At 54.4% G+C, this 16,416-nt stretch overlaps 1 protein-coding gene across 2 annotated transcripts in view; it reads right to left on the bottom strand.

Moving 5' to 3' along the window:
- Window positions 1-7,012: 7,012 nt before the first annotated feature.
- TRIB3 (tribbles pseudokinase 3) overlaps window positions 7,013-16,416 on the bottom strand; it is an 18,169-nt gene continuing 8,765 nt past the window's right edge. The window contains exons 2-4 of one of the 2 annotated variants that reach the window (XM_034641036.1): window positions 14,356-14,646; window positions 10,312-10,604; window positions 7,013-8,276 (exon numbers count right to left, since the gene is read on the bottom strand). In XM_034641036.1, coding sequence (XP_034496927.1) covers window positions 7,784-8,276; window positions 10,312-10,604; window positions 14,356-14,646 — 1,077 coding nt within the window. In that variant the 3' untranslated portion in view covers window positions 7,013-7,783. Of the gene's footprint in view, window positions 8,277-10,311; window positions 10,605-13,641; window positions 13,797-14,355; window positions 14,647-16,416 lie in introns of those variants that run through there. The other variant, XM_019806132.2, reaches the window with a different exon arrangement.

Genomic DNA, 16,416 nt, shown 5'->3' with positions numbered 1-16,416 from the left:
TTTAATGTCATCTTTACGCCCAACGTGGGGCTCAAACTCATGACCCTGAGATCAAGAGTCATATGCCCTATGGACTGAGCCAGCCAGGAGCCCCTATAGAGTTTCTTGAATCTGTGGTTGATGTTGGATTTCTATCTCACTGTTCCCTCTTTTGCCACATCTAATCTGTGGTTTAACCCAGATTTTTATTTTTTTTCTAATTTTTAAAAGATTTTATTTATTTATTTGAGAGAGAGAACAAGAGAGATCACAGAGGGAGAGGGCGAAGCAGACTCCTCGCTGAGCAGAAAGCCCGAGGCGGGGCTCCATCCCAGGACCCCCAGGCCACGACCCAAGCCCCGGGCAGAAACTTAACTGACAGAGCCACCCAGGTGCCCAACCCCCCAGCTTTCGAATTTTTTATTTTGGTTATTGTTTTTTGAATTTTAGAAGTTCTCTTAGGTTTTCTTTTTTCTTTTTTTTTTTAATTTAAAGATGTTATTTATTTGTTTATTTGAGAGAGAGAGAGAGCGAATGAGCAGGGGACAGGGGTAGAGGGAAAGGGAGAAGCAGACTCCCAGCCCAGCAGGGAGCTCCACACGGGACTCGATCCCAGGACCCTGGGATCATGACCTGAGCTGGAGGCAGACGCTTCACCAACTGAGCCACCTGGGCGTCCCTTTCATTTTTTTTTTTTTTAAAGATTTTATTTATTTATTTGACAGAGATAGAGACAGCCAGCGAGAGAGGGACAGGCGCCCCTTTCAAATCTGTTGTCACTTGATATAAGTTCCTACACTTTGGCTATAGTTTCAAGCTTGTTATTTATTTCAGGGCAGTACACATTTTTTCCTTTATAATCTGTATCCGGCGATACTGCCATCTGAGCGCTGAGTGTCTGTTTCTGCCGGTTTTCACTTCCAGTGCCTTGTTTTCCTCTGGTGACCCTGCTGGTTTATGACGGTCATGGTCCCTTCAGCCCTGAGGTTACCTGCACAAATTCGTATTGAGGGCAGATACTTTCTTTCAGGTGTTCTAGTCCCAGCCTTGGCCCCTCAAGGGCAGAGCTGGCATTCGCTTCGGACATCCTTCATCCCAGCGGGTAGACTCTTCAGTCATTCAAACCTGGGCTCCGTCCCACTGTTCACTCTCTGTGCGCCCTGGACAAGATTGCTGCTCTCGGGGCCTTGGTCTCCCCTTCTGTATGACGGTGATCATGACGGCCCCTCCCTCATAGGGCTGTTTTGACAATCTGTGTCAGTCATTGGTTGCTGATACCTAATCAGTTACGCCAAAATTTAGCGTCTTAGAACAGCAATAAACATGTAGATCTCACACAGTTTCTGGGGGTTAAGAATTCAGGAACGGTTTTTCTTTTCTTTTCTTTTCTTAATTTTATTTAAATTCAATTAGCCAGGAGCACCTGGGTGGCTCAGTCGTTAAGCGTCTGCCTTCGGCTCAGGGCGTGATCCCGGCGTTATGGGATCGAGCCCCACATCAGGCTCCTCCGCTATGAGCCTGCTTCTTCCTCTCCCACTCCCCCTGCTTGTGTTCCCTCTCTTGCTGGCTGTCTCTCTCTCCCTGTCAAATAAATAAAAAGTAATCTTTTTAAAAACAAATAAATAAATGAATTCAATTAGCCAACACACAGTACACCTTTAGTTTTGGCTGCAGTGTTCGGTGATTCTTCGGGTGCGTGTAACACCCAGTCAGGACCAGCATCTTACGTGGTTTGGCTCCAAGTCTCTCACAGGCTGTAGCAGAGATGTTGGCTGAGGCTTCAGTCATGGGAAGGCTTGACTGGGGTGGGGGATCAGCTTTCAAGAAAGCCTCTGGTTGATGTCTAAGTCTCCTGCCACATGTACCTCTCCATAGGTCTACCCGAGTGTCCTTGAAACACAGCAGCCGGCTTTCCCAAGAGCAGAGGATTCAGGAGAGCAAGGCAGGAGCCGTGCTATATTTTATGGCTGAGTCTTACTCCTTCAGCCGGTCAGTGATTCCCATGACTGGGGAGGGCGAGATGACCGCTGTGTGGGAAGGAGGCGCCGCCGCGACCCTGGGCCACGAGTTTGAGAATCTAACACGGATGCACCGTGGGACCACATACAGCTTTGCGGTCCTTCGAGCATCGCACCTTCCCCTGCACTTCGGCAAGGGCATCCCCAGGGTGCGGCGCCACGCTCAGGCATGCATCCTTGGCATTGTGTCACCATCTGTAGTGTTTGATCTTGTCCACACATGGGGGACCCGGGAGTTTGAGAAATCCAAGGGGAAGCATCCAGCTGCTTATGAAAATGACAAATGGGCCACTCACCTGGGTGATGGTTCCCTGGGTCTGAAAGATGCTTCTCTGAGGGAAGAGTCTACGTTGTTGTGTCTTGAAGACATAATACACTTCTTATGGACTGAAAAAAAAAAGTACTATTTCTTCATTTTCACAATATCCTATTTGTTACACCCATTAACCCAGCTCAGGGTAGGAGGGAACTACGCAAGGGCATGAATACCACGTGTCGAGGATTATGTGGGGGCATGTTAGAGGCTGGCAATCACAGGTCAAATGAGAGAATGCATGTAAAGGGCTTAGAGCCAGGCCTGGCACATGATGTATCCTCAGTAAACATTAACCATCCCTAATAAGTCCTGCTTTGTTCTAGCCATGCAGGGGCTGCATAGCAACCACTGTCATTTCATCATTCAACAAACATGTAATTGAGCAGCTCTGTGCACCAGGAGCTGTTCTAGGAGCAGGGGAGACTGTTATGAACAAAACACAGCCCCGGCCTTCTGTAACTCCTGCGAACAACAGAGATAGAATGTCCTGCCAGGTGGTGCTGAGGGCCATGAAGAAACCACAAAGCCAGGTAAGGGGAGAGGGAAAGCCGGGACAACAGTCATGGTGGCTCAGATTTGACCCCTGATTCAGCCCTCTCAGACCTCTGAGCCCATCCTGGCATCCCAGGCAGGTGGAACTTATACCCATTTTATACCTGGGCTGTGGTCAAACAAGCTCAGAGAAGAGCTGAAATGAGCTCTGAGTTCCCCAGGGAGTCAGGATTTCTCCAAATACAGAGGTTCTCCAAGCTGGGTGCCCAGGAGCATCACCCAGGGGTGATGTTACAGCCCCACGCGGTCCGACTCACAGTCAGGCTTGTAAACAAGCACCCCAGGGGCTCACCAACCACATCTGGCTGCAGAGGGGCAGCGGAGGGCTGGCCCAGTCTTATGGAGTCTCCAAGTCCAGCCTCCAAGGCGGGGCCGGGCTCAGCCACGTGGAGAGGAGGGAAAGAGGCTGGGGCCCGGAGACACCAAGCGATTTGTCCAGGGACACACAGCCTGCACGTGGGTACACGGTGGCCAACTTATTTGATCAAGTATATCTCGTGCCGTCTATTAAAATAAGTAAATAAAAAGCCATAAACCATTTTCAGCTCCTCCCATCTGGAGGTTGGATCTTTTTTTCCCACCTGCCAAATCTGGCTGTGCGACGTGCTTTGGCCAATGGAACACTTGCCCATGTGACACCAGCAGAGCTTGCACGTTGGCGGCTGTCCTTTCTTGTTGCTTTTCAAATCCCAAGACCACCACGTGAGGGGGCCGGAGCTCAGCCTGCTGGAGGCTGAGACCTTGTGGAACAGCGATGAGCCACCCAGCCCGGCCTCCTTAGAGCCTGCGGACTGACAGACTGATGGATGACACACAGCCAGGAGGTAGCCTGGGCGCCCTTCTAGCGGGGGCTGCCGGCCACTGTGTGAGTGAGCCAGCCCAGCCCGACCCCAGCCCAAACTGCTGACCCAGAGAAGCAGGGACCACTAAGTTTTGTTGTTTGTAACGCAGCAAAGACTGCTACGGCCTAGTTACTGGGGGAGAAATTTCCTCCCCTCCTCTGGGGCAAATTTTCCTTAATCATGGTCATTAACCCTAACCGCCCAACAGACAAACTCTGAATCACAAAGACCTCACCCAGGAAGCTTCATATCTTGCTCAGTAAAATCCAGTGTGGATCAGCAGCCCTCCTCTGTCTCGTAGCTGAGGGAACCGTGGCCTCCAGGTGGCTGTGTCATGGATGAGAGGGATGGAGGTTCACCAGCTCTCAATGGCCCAGAAGGGATCTCCTGCAGAGGGCACGTCTACACACACACACACAACCACCCCATCAGTCAGAATAATCACATGACTGTAAGGGAGGCAGGCAGGTAGGGGAGCATCTGGAATATTTGGTGAAGCCCACCTTAGCCACAAAGAACCCACCACAGAGATAATTAGTTTCTTTTTTTTTTTTCCTAAGGTATTTATTTATGTGAGAGAGAGAGTAAGAGCATGAGTGGGGGGGGCAGAGAGAGAGAGAGAGGAAGAAGCAGACCCCCAGCTGAGCAGGGAGCTGGACCACATGGGGCTGGATCCCAGGACCCTGAGATCAGGACCTGAGCCGAAGGCAGACGCTCAACCAACTGAGCCACCAGACGCCCTGGTAATTAGTCTCTCTCTCTTTTTTTTTTTTAAAGATTTTTTATTATTTATTTGACAGAGATAGAGACAGCCAGCGAGAGAGGGAACACAAGCAGGGGGAGTGGGAGAGGAAGAAGCAGGCTCACAGCAGAGGAGCCTGATGTGGGGCTCGATCCCACAACGCCGGGATCACGCCCTGAGCCGAAGGCAGATGCTTAACCGCTGTGCCACCCAGGCGCCCCTCTCTCTCTTTTTTTAAAGATTTTATTTGTTTATTCGACAGAGATAGAGACAGCCAGCGAGAGAGGGAACACAGGCAGGGGGAGTGGGAGAGGAAGAAGCAGGCTCCCAGCAGAGGAGCCTGATATGGGGCTCGATCCCATAATGCTGGGATCACGCCCTGAGCCGAAGGCAGATGCTTAACCGCTGTGCCACCCAGGCGCCCCATGGTAATTAGTCTCTTAATTTGTGTGGTTACCTGGTTAACATCTGGCTTCTCTATTAGATTGAGTCCTTGAGCAGAGGGACCACATTTGTGTCCATCTGGCTGGCACCATGCCTGGCCTGTAGCCGTCATTCATAGTAGTGGTTGAGTTGCCAAAGTGAATGCATAATTCAGGCAGGCCATAATATTATCTTTTGTGTTTAGCTCCCAGTTATAAAGAAAATCCCCAATTAAACTTCCTATGGTCGGTCCCTCTTTTACAGTAATATATATGTATTACATTTGATATTGTAAAACTTTTATAATGATGATTATATGAATATAAACAGAATATGAAAGTCCCCACTAATTAGGGCAGGGGTGTGGCCACATTCATTACTTGGTGAAGGAGGATTCTGCATTTTTCTGTGCCAGTTTTCATGCGGCTGCTTCTGAGACGCCTTGTCAAAAGTTCCTGCTTCGGGGGCGCCTGGGCGGCTCAGTCGGTGAAGCGTCTGCCTGCAGCTCAGGTCATGGTCTCAGGGTTCTGGGATCAAGCCCCGCATTGGGCTCCCTGCTCAGCGGGGAGTCTGCCTCTCCCTCTCCCTCACCGCTCCACTCGTGCTCTCTCTCTCTCAAATAAATACATTTAAAAAAAAAAAAGTTCCTGCTTCAAGGCGAAGCCAGGTGAGTCTGTTTCTCGGTTGTGTGGTCTTGGACGAGTCTTCCGCTCTCTAAAGCACAGTTTTCTTACCTGTAAAATGAGAAGCGCACTTACCTTGCGGGGTTGCCGTGAGAACTGAACAAGTCCCTCTGCATAATGCAGATACAAGGTCGGCACGGTACCTGCCATTTGGCAACCCCATTTTGTACGGCTTTCTCTCCCTTGCCCTCGCTCCACTGCTACCAGGGAGGACACCCAGCTTGTGAGGGACCTGGGGCACGGTCTGTTGGAAGCCCAGAGGGGAAAGAAGAAAGCTTGGGGCCCTGTCCCCGGGGTAATCCTGGGTGCAGAGACAGGAGGCTGACTTTTCCCTACAAGTTAGCTTTTGCTGTGTAACGAAACACCCCAAAACTCGGTGGCTTAAAACAAAGATCCGTTTATTTAGCTCATGATTCTATGGCAAGTCTTCTGCTCTTGGCGAGCCCGACCGATCTGTCCATTTGCAGTCAGGTGGCTGGACGATCTAGGACGGTCTCCCTCACCCGTCTGCAGCCAGCTGGCTATAGACCAGCGCATCCCAGTTCTCCTCGCGCCTACCTCCTCCCAGAGTTTGACTTTGCTCAGGTGATATTCCCCCTCCCACATGGAGCGTGAGCCTCAGGGAGGCTGCACCCGCCGCTGGAGGATTGGCATAGTTAATTAGCACACCTGCATTTCCCTGCTGGTGATTGGTCAGGAAAGGACATGTGACCCAGCCCTGGCCAATGAAATCTGTGGGAAAGTGTGCTAGGAGGAGTTCTGGGATAGCTTTCCCCATCGCCAAGAGCGAGCTGTGGGGGTAATAGTAACAGCTCACTTTTATTGAGGGTTTAAGTGCTTTCCAGGAAATATCTCATTCAACTCTCGTGAGTTGGGCACTGTTTTCCTCATCGTACAGATGAGTGAGCTGAGGCATGAACAGGGTCGTTAAGACACTTGGGGTCAGCTCTCGAGGGCGGGAGCCAGGACTTAACTCCAGGCAGCCTGACTCCAGGGGACCAAGTCCTCCGGTGCTACAATGCCATCCCCCTGCTTTCTCTGGTCACAGATCTCTCTTCTGTGACATCCAGGACCACTGTGGCCATACTGTGAGTAGTCACCAGGGACAACAGAGACGAGACAGAATGAGTCTAGGGAGCCAGTCCTTGCTGAGGGCTCTGAAAACTGAATCCCAGCCCAGAAGCCCGTCCCACCTCTTGACTCCTTGCTTTGTGTGAAATTTCCTTCTTTTTAAAGCCACTTTGGCCCAGGGTTTCAGTTACTTGCAGCCAAAAAGTACCCTAACAGAGACACCACTGCCTCCAGAAGGAACAGAGGGCCCGCATGAGACCCGCTGGGCTGCAAGGAATCTATTCTCACAAACCATAAGCCTCTGGCCTCCACACGGGGCAAGGAAAACCGGTAAGAGATGGGGAGCAGAGGATAGAACAAATGTCCAGGAGACATTAAAATGTCTCATAACTCCTTTATTAGGCAAAAGGTAAAAATATACTCTTATGGCATCCAAAACCCACAGTGATGATCCAAAACCCAGAATAGGGCTTGAGACTTGCCAGGAGGCCAGGAGGAAGACCCTGCCTCCTCCGACCCCAGCTCTGGTGCTCAGGCCAGAGGTGGACAGCCACGGACCCTCAATCCAAACCACTCCTTGAGTTAGATGAGGACCAGCCTCAGAGTTGGAACTGGTGAGCCTACAGCCCGAATCCTTGGCTCAGGCCTGGAAGGAGAAGACTGAGCTGTTGGCAGCACAATTCCAGGCACGGCCTGGGCTCTGGAGTCCTGAGTTGCGAGGGAGAGGCCTGGAGCCTTTGGCACAGGGATTTGTGAGAGGGACTGTCCTGTCCCAGGGCAGAAGTGCCTGGGCCCCAGCATGAGTGGACGCTGACACTGTCCTGAGAGGGCCCAGTGTGGACACTGACCTGTGGGCACAGGCACGTACGGTGAGCTCTGGGAGTAGGAGTTTTGTCTTTCGTTCACTGCTGTGTTCCCAGCATCTAGGACAGGGTTTGGCAGGCAGCGAACTCCCAAGAAGGATGTGTTAAATGCACAGGCCTGTGTGCACAGGTGTGAGGAACCACACAGGTGTGCATAGGGCACACGCCACACATGCCTCTTCCTTTCTCCCTTCTAGAAGGCACTAAGGTTTGGCTCAGTGCAAAAAAGGCAGGAGAGAGCTTGGAGCTACCCCAAACTCAGTCCACTTGTTGTGGCTGAGAGTCTGAGGCTGCCTAGCCATACAGGCCTGCTTCTCTTTCCCCCTCCTCTTCCTCAGCCTCCTCCAACCCCAGCCCTTCGGGGACCACCTGGTCAGCCTCCCAGAGGCGGGATCGGGACGCTGCTGAGGGGACCGGGTTCTCCCGCAGCCAGGGGTGCATCAGGATGCCCGTGGCTGTAAGCCGCTCAGCTGGCTCCCGTCGAAGGAGGCAGCGGACCAGGCAGCGGGCAGGAGCCGAGAGGCCCTCAGGCAGGGCAAAGGCACCGCGACGGATCTTGCCGAAGAGCAGGGCAGGCTCTGAGTCTTGGAAGGGGTAGTGGCCGGCCAACATGGTGAAGAGCGCCACGCCCAGGCTCCACACATCGGCTGCCTTGCCCGAGTAGGATGCCCTGGAGCTGAGGATCTCTGGTCCCACGTAGGCCGGGCACGCGTGTTTGTCCCACAGGGAGTCGTCGGGCCCGGTCAGCACACAGGCGTCCTCCAGGTTCTCCAGCACCAGCTTTGTCCTGTGGCAAGGGGAGAGACAGAGGGGTCAGCTCCTCTGGGGACCCCCATGCCACCACCCCACTCTCTCACCCTTAATGGCACCCACTTCCTGAGTGCCTGCTGGCACTGGGCAGAATTGAGCCAGTCCTGTGAGACTGGCTGACTGATCGCATTTTACACACAAGGAGGCCGAGGTCAGAGATGTTACGTCATGTCTCGAGGCTACAGAGCAACTGTGTTTGAACTAGGACTCTGAGAGGAGCACGGTTCCCAACAGCCCCTCAGGGAGGGGGCTGAGGGGGCCGAGGGCACCAAGCTGCTCTTAAACCCGAGGCAAACTTAGGGTCCAGGCAGGTAATAAAGTGACAGAAATAGGAAGTGGGGACCAGGCCAAACACCTCAACACAACCCTGCCTGAAAAGGGCACCACTAGCAACATCACAGTCCATGTTCTGGAGCTTCCACTGGGCACCTGACCCAGAGCTAAGCTCACTGCCTTGAGCATCTCATCTCATCCTCACACAACCTGTGAGGAAGACACCAATTTACGGGCACAGGGCACAGGGCTGAGATGTGAACCCCAGCTCCCACCCACCCAGAGCCACTGCCATGAACCACTCACTGTTCCCAAGGTGGCCCCACATTCCCATTTCTCCCCAAGAGAAGCCAGAAATCATATTTTAATGAAAAATCACAGTTTTTGAAATGTTGGCAGCCAATTTCAATTAAAAACAAACGAACAGGGGCGCCTGGGTGGCTCAGCCGGTTAAGTGTCTGCCTTCCACTCAGGTTATGATCCCGGGGTCCTGGGATCGAGTCCCACATCAGTCTCCTTGCTCAGCAGGGAGTCTGCTTCTCTCTCTGCCTACTGCTCCCCCTGCTTGTGATCTCTCTCTGATGAATAAACAAACAAAATATATTTTTAAAAAGCTTAAAATGTGCAATGGGTGGGGGGTGCCTAGCTGGCTCAGTTGGAAGAGCGTGTGACCCTTGATCTTGGCGTCATGAGTTTGAGCCTCACGTTAGGTGTAGAGATTACTTAAAAAAATTTTTTTTAAATTAAAATGTGTGTGGGGCGCCTGGGTGGCTCAGTCGTTAAGCGTCTGCCTTCGGCTCAGGGCGTGATCCCGGTGTTATGGGATCGAGCCCCACATCAGGCTCCTCCGCTATGAGCCTGCTTCTTCCTCTCCCACTCCCCCTGCTTGTGTTCCCTCTCTCGCTGGCTATCTCTATCTCTGTCAAATAAATAAATAAAATCTTTTAAAAAAAATTAAAATGTGCAATGGGGTCGCCCTCCTTCCCCCCCACACACAAAAAATCTTTGCAATGTTATCCATGCTTCTGATGGCTGTTCATGTGGACCTGACTGGCTGGCCGTGCTCCCGGACACACCCTGCACACCCCCCAGAGTCTGGGGGAGGGGAAAGAATCCCAGCTCCCCTTCTATTCCCTCCCTCCAAAATCACCCTTTTTCACAGAAAAAGTTCCCATGTGAGGAACCTCCAGGCCTGTTGCGGCTTGTTGTCTTTGGCCCTGACATCCTGGAAACAGCTTGACAATCCAGCCCTTTCCTCTACCAATGGGGAAACTGAGGTCCAGAGGCCCTGAGTCGGCAGGTAAGCCCAGCAGGTGTCTCAAGCTCAGGGTGGATTAGGACCTCTCTGGAGTCACATCTGGATTCAATTCCCAGCTCTGCTATTTATTTAGCTGTGGAATCTTAGGTGTTCCTTGATTTCTCTGGGCCCGTTTCCTCAGCTGGCCTGTGGGAACTGGAATACTGCCTACCTCCTCTTCGTAAGGATCCCAGCTGAGTCAGAGAGCGCAGCCACGCTCTTCATCATCGTCAGCTTTTAGGACTGTCACAAAGGCAATGCTCCAGCCCAGGGGGCTTTCATTAGCCCCGAGTCAACTTTTTCCCGGGAGCCAGGCAGAGGGGCCAGTCCGGGCTTCTCCATTTCTTTGTGTTAGTTACATTGCCTTCGTGGGCCTCAGTTTCCCCATCACGGCCCATCTCTTAGGTATGTCTGGGAGGAGGGTCTCTGTGACCACACTCACCTCTCGTGGTCAGTGAAGACAAAGCGCCGCAGCTTGAGGTCGCGCAGGACCAGCCCGTGCTGGTGACAGTGCGCCAGAGCCGCGGCCATCTGGCGGAAGAGCGCGGCCGCTTCGGGCTCCGGGAGGCGGCGGCGGCGGCGCACCAGGCTGTGCATGTCCCCGTGGGGCCGCGGGAAAAAGACGTACAGGTGGCAGGGGCCTGCCACGACGTCGGCGGGCCGGGCCACGTGTCCCTGCGGGGGCAGGCGCGAGTAGGGCTCCAGCACGGCCAGGGCCTCGCGGACCGGGTACACCTGTGGGCGGGGTTTGGCATGAGCGCAGGTGGAGGAGCGCAGACTGGCCTCGGAAACAGTCCCAGGACACCATTCAGGCACCCCTGTGCGCTAGGCACTGGGTCCGGTGCTCCAGCAGCAAGCCGATCCCCACCCCCACCCCGCAAACCCAGCAGTGGCAGGGCTGAGATCTGAATCCACGCTCCGTTGTCTGCGCTCTCAACTGCTACCTTTCCCAGATAACTGGGAAATAGTAGGTAACACAAACGAAAATAACCCGAGAGCCGGGAAGAGCCACAAGAACAGAGAGCGCACAAGTCACTTTAGGCCAAGCATCGTCAGAGCTCATAGCTCCCATTCTCTAGGATTCACTGCCTGCCCACCGACTTATTCACTCCACCCGCAGGCACTGTGCGCCGCCCATGCCAGCACAGGGATCCAGCCTGCCTGACAGCCATGGTCCCTGCCCCCCTGATGCCCGCAGTCCAAACAAGCCAAAAACTAAGTACTTACAAATTCTGATAAGCATTGCAAAGGAACCAAGAAAGATGCTGGAATAGAGAATATTTTGGAAGGGGGCACCTAGCTGAAAAAGGGTCTAAAAGGGATTCTGGGCAAGAGACCTGAATGATTCAGAGACATCCATGGGATAAGTTTTCCAAGGGGGGGGGGAGGACATGGGCAGTGCCAAGGCCCCGAGGCAAGAAAGAGCTTGAGCTGCCCTAGAAAACCAGCCCAAGATCAGTTCCGTTGGAGCAGGGTAAGGGAGGGAAGAGGGGCAGGGGTGAGAGTGGCGAGGTTGTTGGAAACACGGTAGGGGCTTTATGGACATCAGATGGGAGCCTCACCACAGCCCTGACAGGTGTGTTCCGTTTTACTGCCGGTGAGACTGATGTTCAGAGAAGGAAGGGCACTTGCTGGAGGCCATACACCCAATTAGAGGCAGAGCGGGGACACTCAGTTTGCCTTTAAACCCTTCCCATGTAATTCTGGCTCTGCCGCACGGAAAATAAACCAAAAGCATGTACATATTTAATTCATGAAAAACAATGTAAACATGTCTTAAAAAACAAACAGTTGGGCGGCATGGAAGAAAGAATCCAAAAAACAGAGACTACTTTTTTTTTTTTAAGTCAGGGCAAGCACATTTCTGCATCTGCACATTTGCACTTGCCTGTCCTGCTTCCTGGATGCTCTTTCCTAGATCTCCGCAGGGGCTGGCTCCCCCAGCTCACACAAGTCACTGCTCCAATGTCACCTCCTTGGAGGTTCTTCCTGGACTGAAATCACCTGCTCCCCCACGGTCCCCATCCCCCTTTCTCCCAGCTCCTGGCTTTCTCTCCAAAGCACTTAGGATCACCGGGCACAGATCACCTTTCCCTTGTGCCGTATTTTCCTTATTCCCTTGTTCACTGTCCGTGTCTCCACTACAGCATCAGCATATCGAGAGCAGAACTCTTCTCTTGGAACCACAGCGTTGCGCATGGCACATACGGTGCTCGATGAAGGTTTGTTGAATGAATGAATGAATGAATGAATGAATGAATGAATAGGTGATAATCTACAGGCAGGATGGCTATGTGGAAATGGCAGGTCAGCCCCACGGCTCACGCTAATATGGGGATAAGCACATGCCAGGAGACCCCCTTAAATGTTTCTGAGTAACTGGGGCTATGAGAAAGCCTGGCACTTCTGGTTTGAGCCCGCTATGGTCATTCCACTCAGCATAGACTCCCCACCCCTGGAGGAACAGATGAAAACTGTAATGTTGCAGGAAAAGGAGCCAGAGTTCAGGGGTTCCTTAGAGCACTTGGGGCGGAGCACTGAGGACCTGCAGTGGGGTAAAGCTGGTGGCTGGACCATAGGTCTGCCTCCATCCTCCTGCCCACTGCGCCCCACCCCACCCCTCAGGAGCCAGCTGCCGCTGCTCCCGGGTGGAAGCTTAGGTCCACCTGCTTCTCTGTGCATCCCGGAGGGGACCCAGGCCCCTTTCTTCCTTTTCCTTGTGTAGCTGGGTCTCCTGTATCTTCCTTATCTTGCCTACCAGAAGCAAGGCTGCCTTGCTGTGTCTGAGACATGTGTCCTTGCAGAGGGCCACAGCCCTGGTCTCACCTCTGACACCTCCTACACCTCCGTGACCACAGTTTTATGAGCCTCAGTGTCCTCTATTTGCAAAATGGGCCAATAATAGTAACTACCTCATAGACCGGGTGAAGACTGGAAGAGGTTATACACACTAACCCATCAATATAGTGCCGAGTGCACAGTAAATACTTATTATTGTAGTTCTTCAGCTCTGTTTTTTTTTTAGGCTATGACCTGCCAATGTCCTTTGGGCCCGACCCTGTCCATTTCCTGATTTGTGCCAAGAACCCCGGACTTTGCCCTAGGAGCCAGGCCCAATACAATGAGGTTTTGTGCTTGGCTCTTCCTTCTTGGCCTCAGTCTTTTCATCTGTAATGGTCACAGGATAGGCCCAATGACCTCCAGGGTCCCAGGAGTTCTGATGTCTACCCCACCTCACCCTTCCATTGTGCAAATATCTTCAGTGGCTCCCCCAGCCCAGTGTGAGCTCCTTTCTCGTGCTTTCACAACTAGTGGCCACCAACCCTCATCTCCCACCTCTCTCCACTCTGGCTGGGGTGAATTCCTCTGAACCTTGTGATGCCCCCATGCTCTCACTCCTCTAGGCCCCGTCCAGACCTCCATTCTCCCACCTCTCCCTGGCTAACTGCCGCTCAGCCTTTTCTGCCGCCCCCTTGAATACACCAGAAGCTCCTGCTCTGTGCTCCCACCGCCCCTAAGCTCCACCCCTATGGCCTGGATCCTACTATGGGCCTAAGCGGCGCAATTCCCCCACGGCTGGGCCTGTCGGGTTTACCCCTCTGATCTCAGCCCAGGCCAGGGCCTGACCGAGAGCTGGGGGCTCGCTGGCTGCTTCCCCAATAAACACAGGAACAAAGTAACCCTAAGGACCCCTCCACCCTGACAATCCTCTGGAGCCAAGGCCCTTTCCAGGCCCCTGTGATGCTGGGGGAGAGTGACCCCCGGGACCTACCTTACAGGTATACTCAGTGCCTGTGGGGCAGTGCAGGGCACGGTAGGCCCGGCTGCCTTCCTCGGGCTCCAGGAGGACATAGGGCCCAAGCCGGGAGGCAGTGGTCACAGCAAGGGCCCGCACTGGAGCAGAGGGTGGGCTCAGGGGCAGTGGGCAGGGCAGNTGTCTACCCCACCTCACCCTTCCATTGTGCAAATATCTTCAGTGGCTCCCCCAGCCCAGTGTGAGCTCCTTTCTCGTGCTTTCACAACTAGTGGCCGCCAACCCTCATCTCCCACCCCTCTCCACTCTGGCTGGGGTGAATTCCTCTGAACCTTGTGATGCCCCCATGCTCTCACTCCTCTAGGCCCCGTCCAGACCTCCATTCTCCCACCTCTCCCTGGCTAACTGCCGCTCAGCCTTTTCTGCCGCCCCCTTGAATACACCAGAAGCTCCTGCTCTGTGCTCCCACCGCCCCTAAGCTCCACCCCTATGGCCTGGATCCTACTATGGGCCTAAGCGGCGCAATTCCCCCACGGCTGGGCCTGTCGGGTTTACCCCTCTGATCTCAGCCCAGGCCAGGGCCTGACCGAGAGCTGGGGGCTCGCTGGCTGCTTCCCCAATAAACACAGGAACAAAGTAACCCTAAGGACCCCTCCACCCTGACAATCCTCTGGAGCCAAGGCCCTTTCCAGGCCCCTGTGATGCTGGGGGAGAGTGACCCCCGGGACCTACCTTACAGGTATACTCAGTGCCTGTGGGGCAGTGCAGGGCACGGTAGGCCCGGCTGCCTTCCTCGGGCTCCAGGAGGACATAGGGCCCAAGCCGGGAGGCAGTGGTCACAGCAAGGGCCCGCACTGGAGCAGAGGGTGGGCTCAGGGGCAGTGGGCAGGGCAGCAGCCGGGGCTGGGTTCCGCTTCGAGCTTGTTTCCGGGTGGGACACTCGGTGTCTAGGTCATTGTCCAACTCCAACCGCTTCCTCCTGGAGGGGGCACCCACAGGAGCAGCCAGAGGGGTGGCTTGCATCTACAAAGAAGGGGAAAAAGCACTGAGGGGAGGCTGTTTGGTGGCCCCCCTCTTCCCTCGCTGTTATGGAGGGTGAGTTGGCAGCGTGCATGAAACTGACAAATGCCCTTACCCTTGACCGGGTGTCCCAGTTCTGGGAATTTATCCTCCCATTAAGATGCTCATCAACATATTAAACACGTGAAAGACTGTTCAGGAGAGCCTTGTATAGGGGCGCCTGGGTGGCTCAGTCGTTAGGCGTCTGCCTTCGTTCGGCTCAGGGTGTGATCCCAGAGTTCTGGGATGGAGCCCCACATCAGGCTCCTCCGCTGGGATCCTGCTTCTTCCTTTCCCACTCCCCCTGCCTGTGTTCCCTCTCTCAGTGGCTGTCTCTCTGTCAAATAAATAAATAAATAATCTTAAAAAAAAAAAAAAAAAGGAGAGCCTTGTATGTAACTGCAAGAGGCAGGAAACCCCCCCAAATGGGCAGCAGCAGTGGGCTGGTTAAACATCATGGCACGGCCACACAGCGGACTACTATGTGTGGGCTGCCTTGGCAGGGAGACCCCACATGAGTAAAAGGCCATAACCCCAATGTGGTAAGAATGCAATAGCAGCTGGCCATAGTCATTCCTGGGTTCTAGTCCTGGCTCACACCCTTCCGGGCTGGGTAGCCCTGGGCAAGTCCTGCAGTCTTGCCCAGCCTCAGTTCCCTCATCTGTAAAGTGGGAGCGGGAGGCAAAGCCCATAGGATTTTTACAATGATGAAATGAAAATACGGATAATTCAGAGTGACCCTGTTGCAGGGTGGGTGTCAGTAAATGGTCACCCTGTCCATTGTTACTACTATTACTTGTAGCTGAACTGCTTCAGTGCTCTCCTTGGGACTGTCCCTTTGGCTGTATCCATGCCTCAGAGGCTGGTAGGCCCTGGGATAAGCTCCAGGGGACAGGTGGAGTCACGGTAACTGAGCAAGGAACTTCGCAGGCCACGCCGCGGGACTACAATCTCCACTGTAGGATGGACGCTGCCCTCCTATCTACTTCTTGCTGCTCCCTGCCACCTCTGGGGGAAGAAGGTCAGGTCATACCACGCACACACTCACAGACGCAGAGCAGACAGCTGTACACACGCCCCTCGAAGCCAGTCTGTCCAGGCCAGCCAGCCGAGACACCACGTCAGGGGCAGAGAGGCGCGCACACACATGAAGCGGCACACACCTTATCCTCTGGGGGCGAGTGTGCGCGCACACACGCAGAGCCCGCCCAACCCTCACACGCCCCACTGCACGACCGAGAGCGGTCAGGGCACACGCACGGTCCGACACGTGCCCCAGCCCCCAGGCGGCCTCGCCCCGCCTTCCCCAGCCAGGCTCCTCCCGTGGGAGCGGAAGCGGCGGGCAGCGGGTGTCCCGAGGCAGAGGATTCAGCGGAAACGGAGCCGCTGGAGGCGAAGGGAACGAGGCTGGGCCCCAGGGCTGCGAGAAGGGGCGGACCTGGGCCCTCGCCCCGCACACCCCAGGGTCCTCAGGAACAAAACACACTCGCGCACAGTACAACCTGCAACCCGCAGCCGCAGCGGCAGGTGCACACCTGCGGCCGACGCTCCGTGCGCTCCGGGGTCCCGCACTCTGCGCCCCGCATCCTCGCTTCCACTCGCTCTGCACCTGCCCCCGCCCACAGGGCACCCCAGCCCGGCTCCAGCGGTGTCCCCCGCTCGGCCGACACCTGGCACCAGGTACGCAGCCCTCCCCACAGCTCGCACTGTCCGCCCAACCCCGCAGGCTCACGC

This window comes from Ailuropoda melanoleuca, chromosome 13 (genome assembly GCF_002007445.2).
Source record: "Ailuropoda melanoleuca isolate Jingjing chromosome 13, ASM200744v2, whole genome shotgun sequence".
In the NCBI taxonomy this organism is placed as follows: domain Eukaryota; kingdom Metazoa; phylum Chordata; class Mammalia; order Carnivora; family Ursidae; genus Ailuropoda; species Ailuropoda melanoleuca.
The sequence above is the reverse complement of the archived record's forward strand: the minus strand, read 5'-3'. Positions and strand labels throughout refer to the sequence as shown.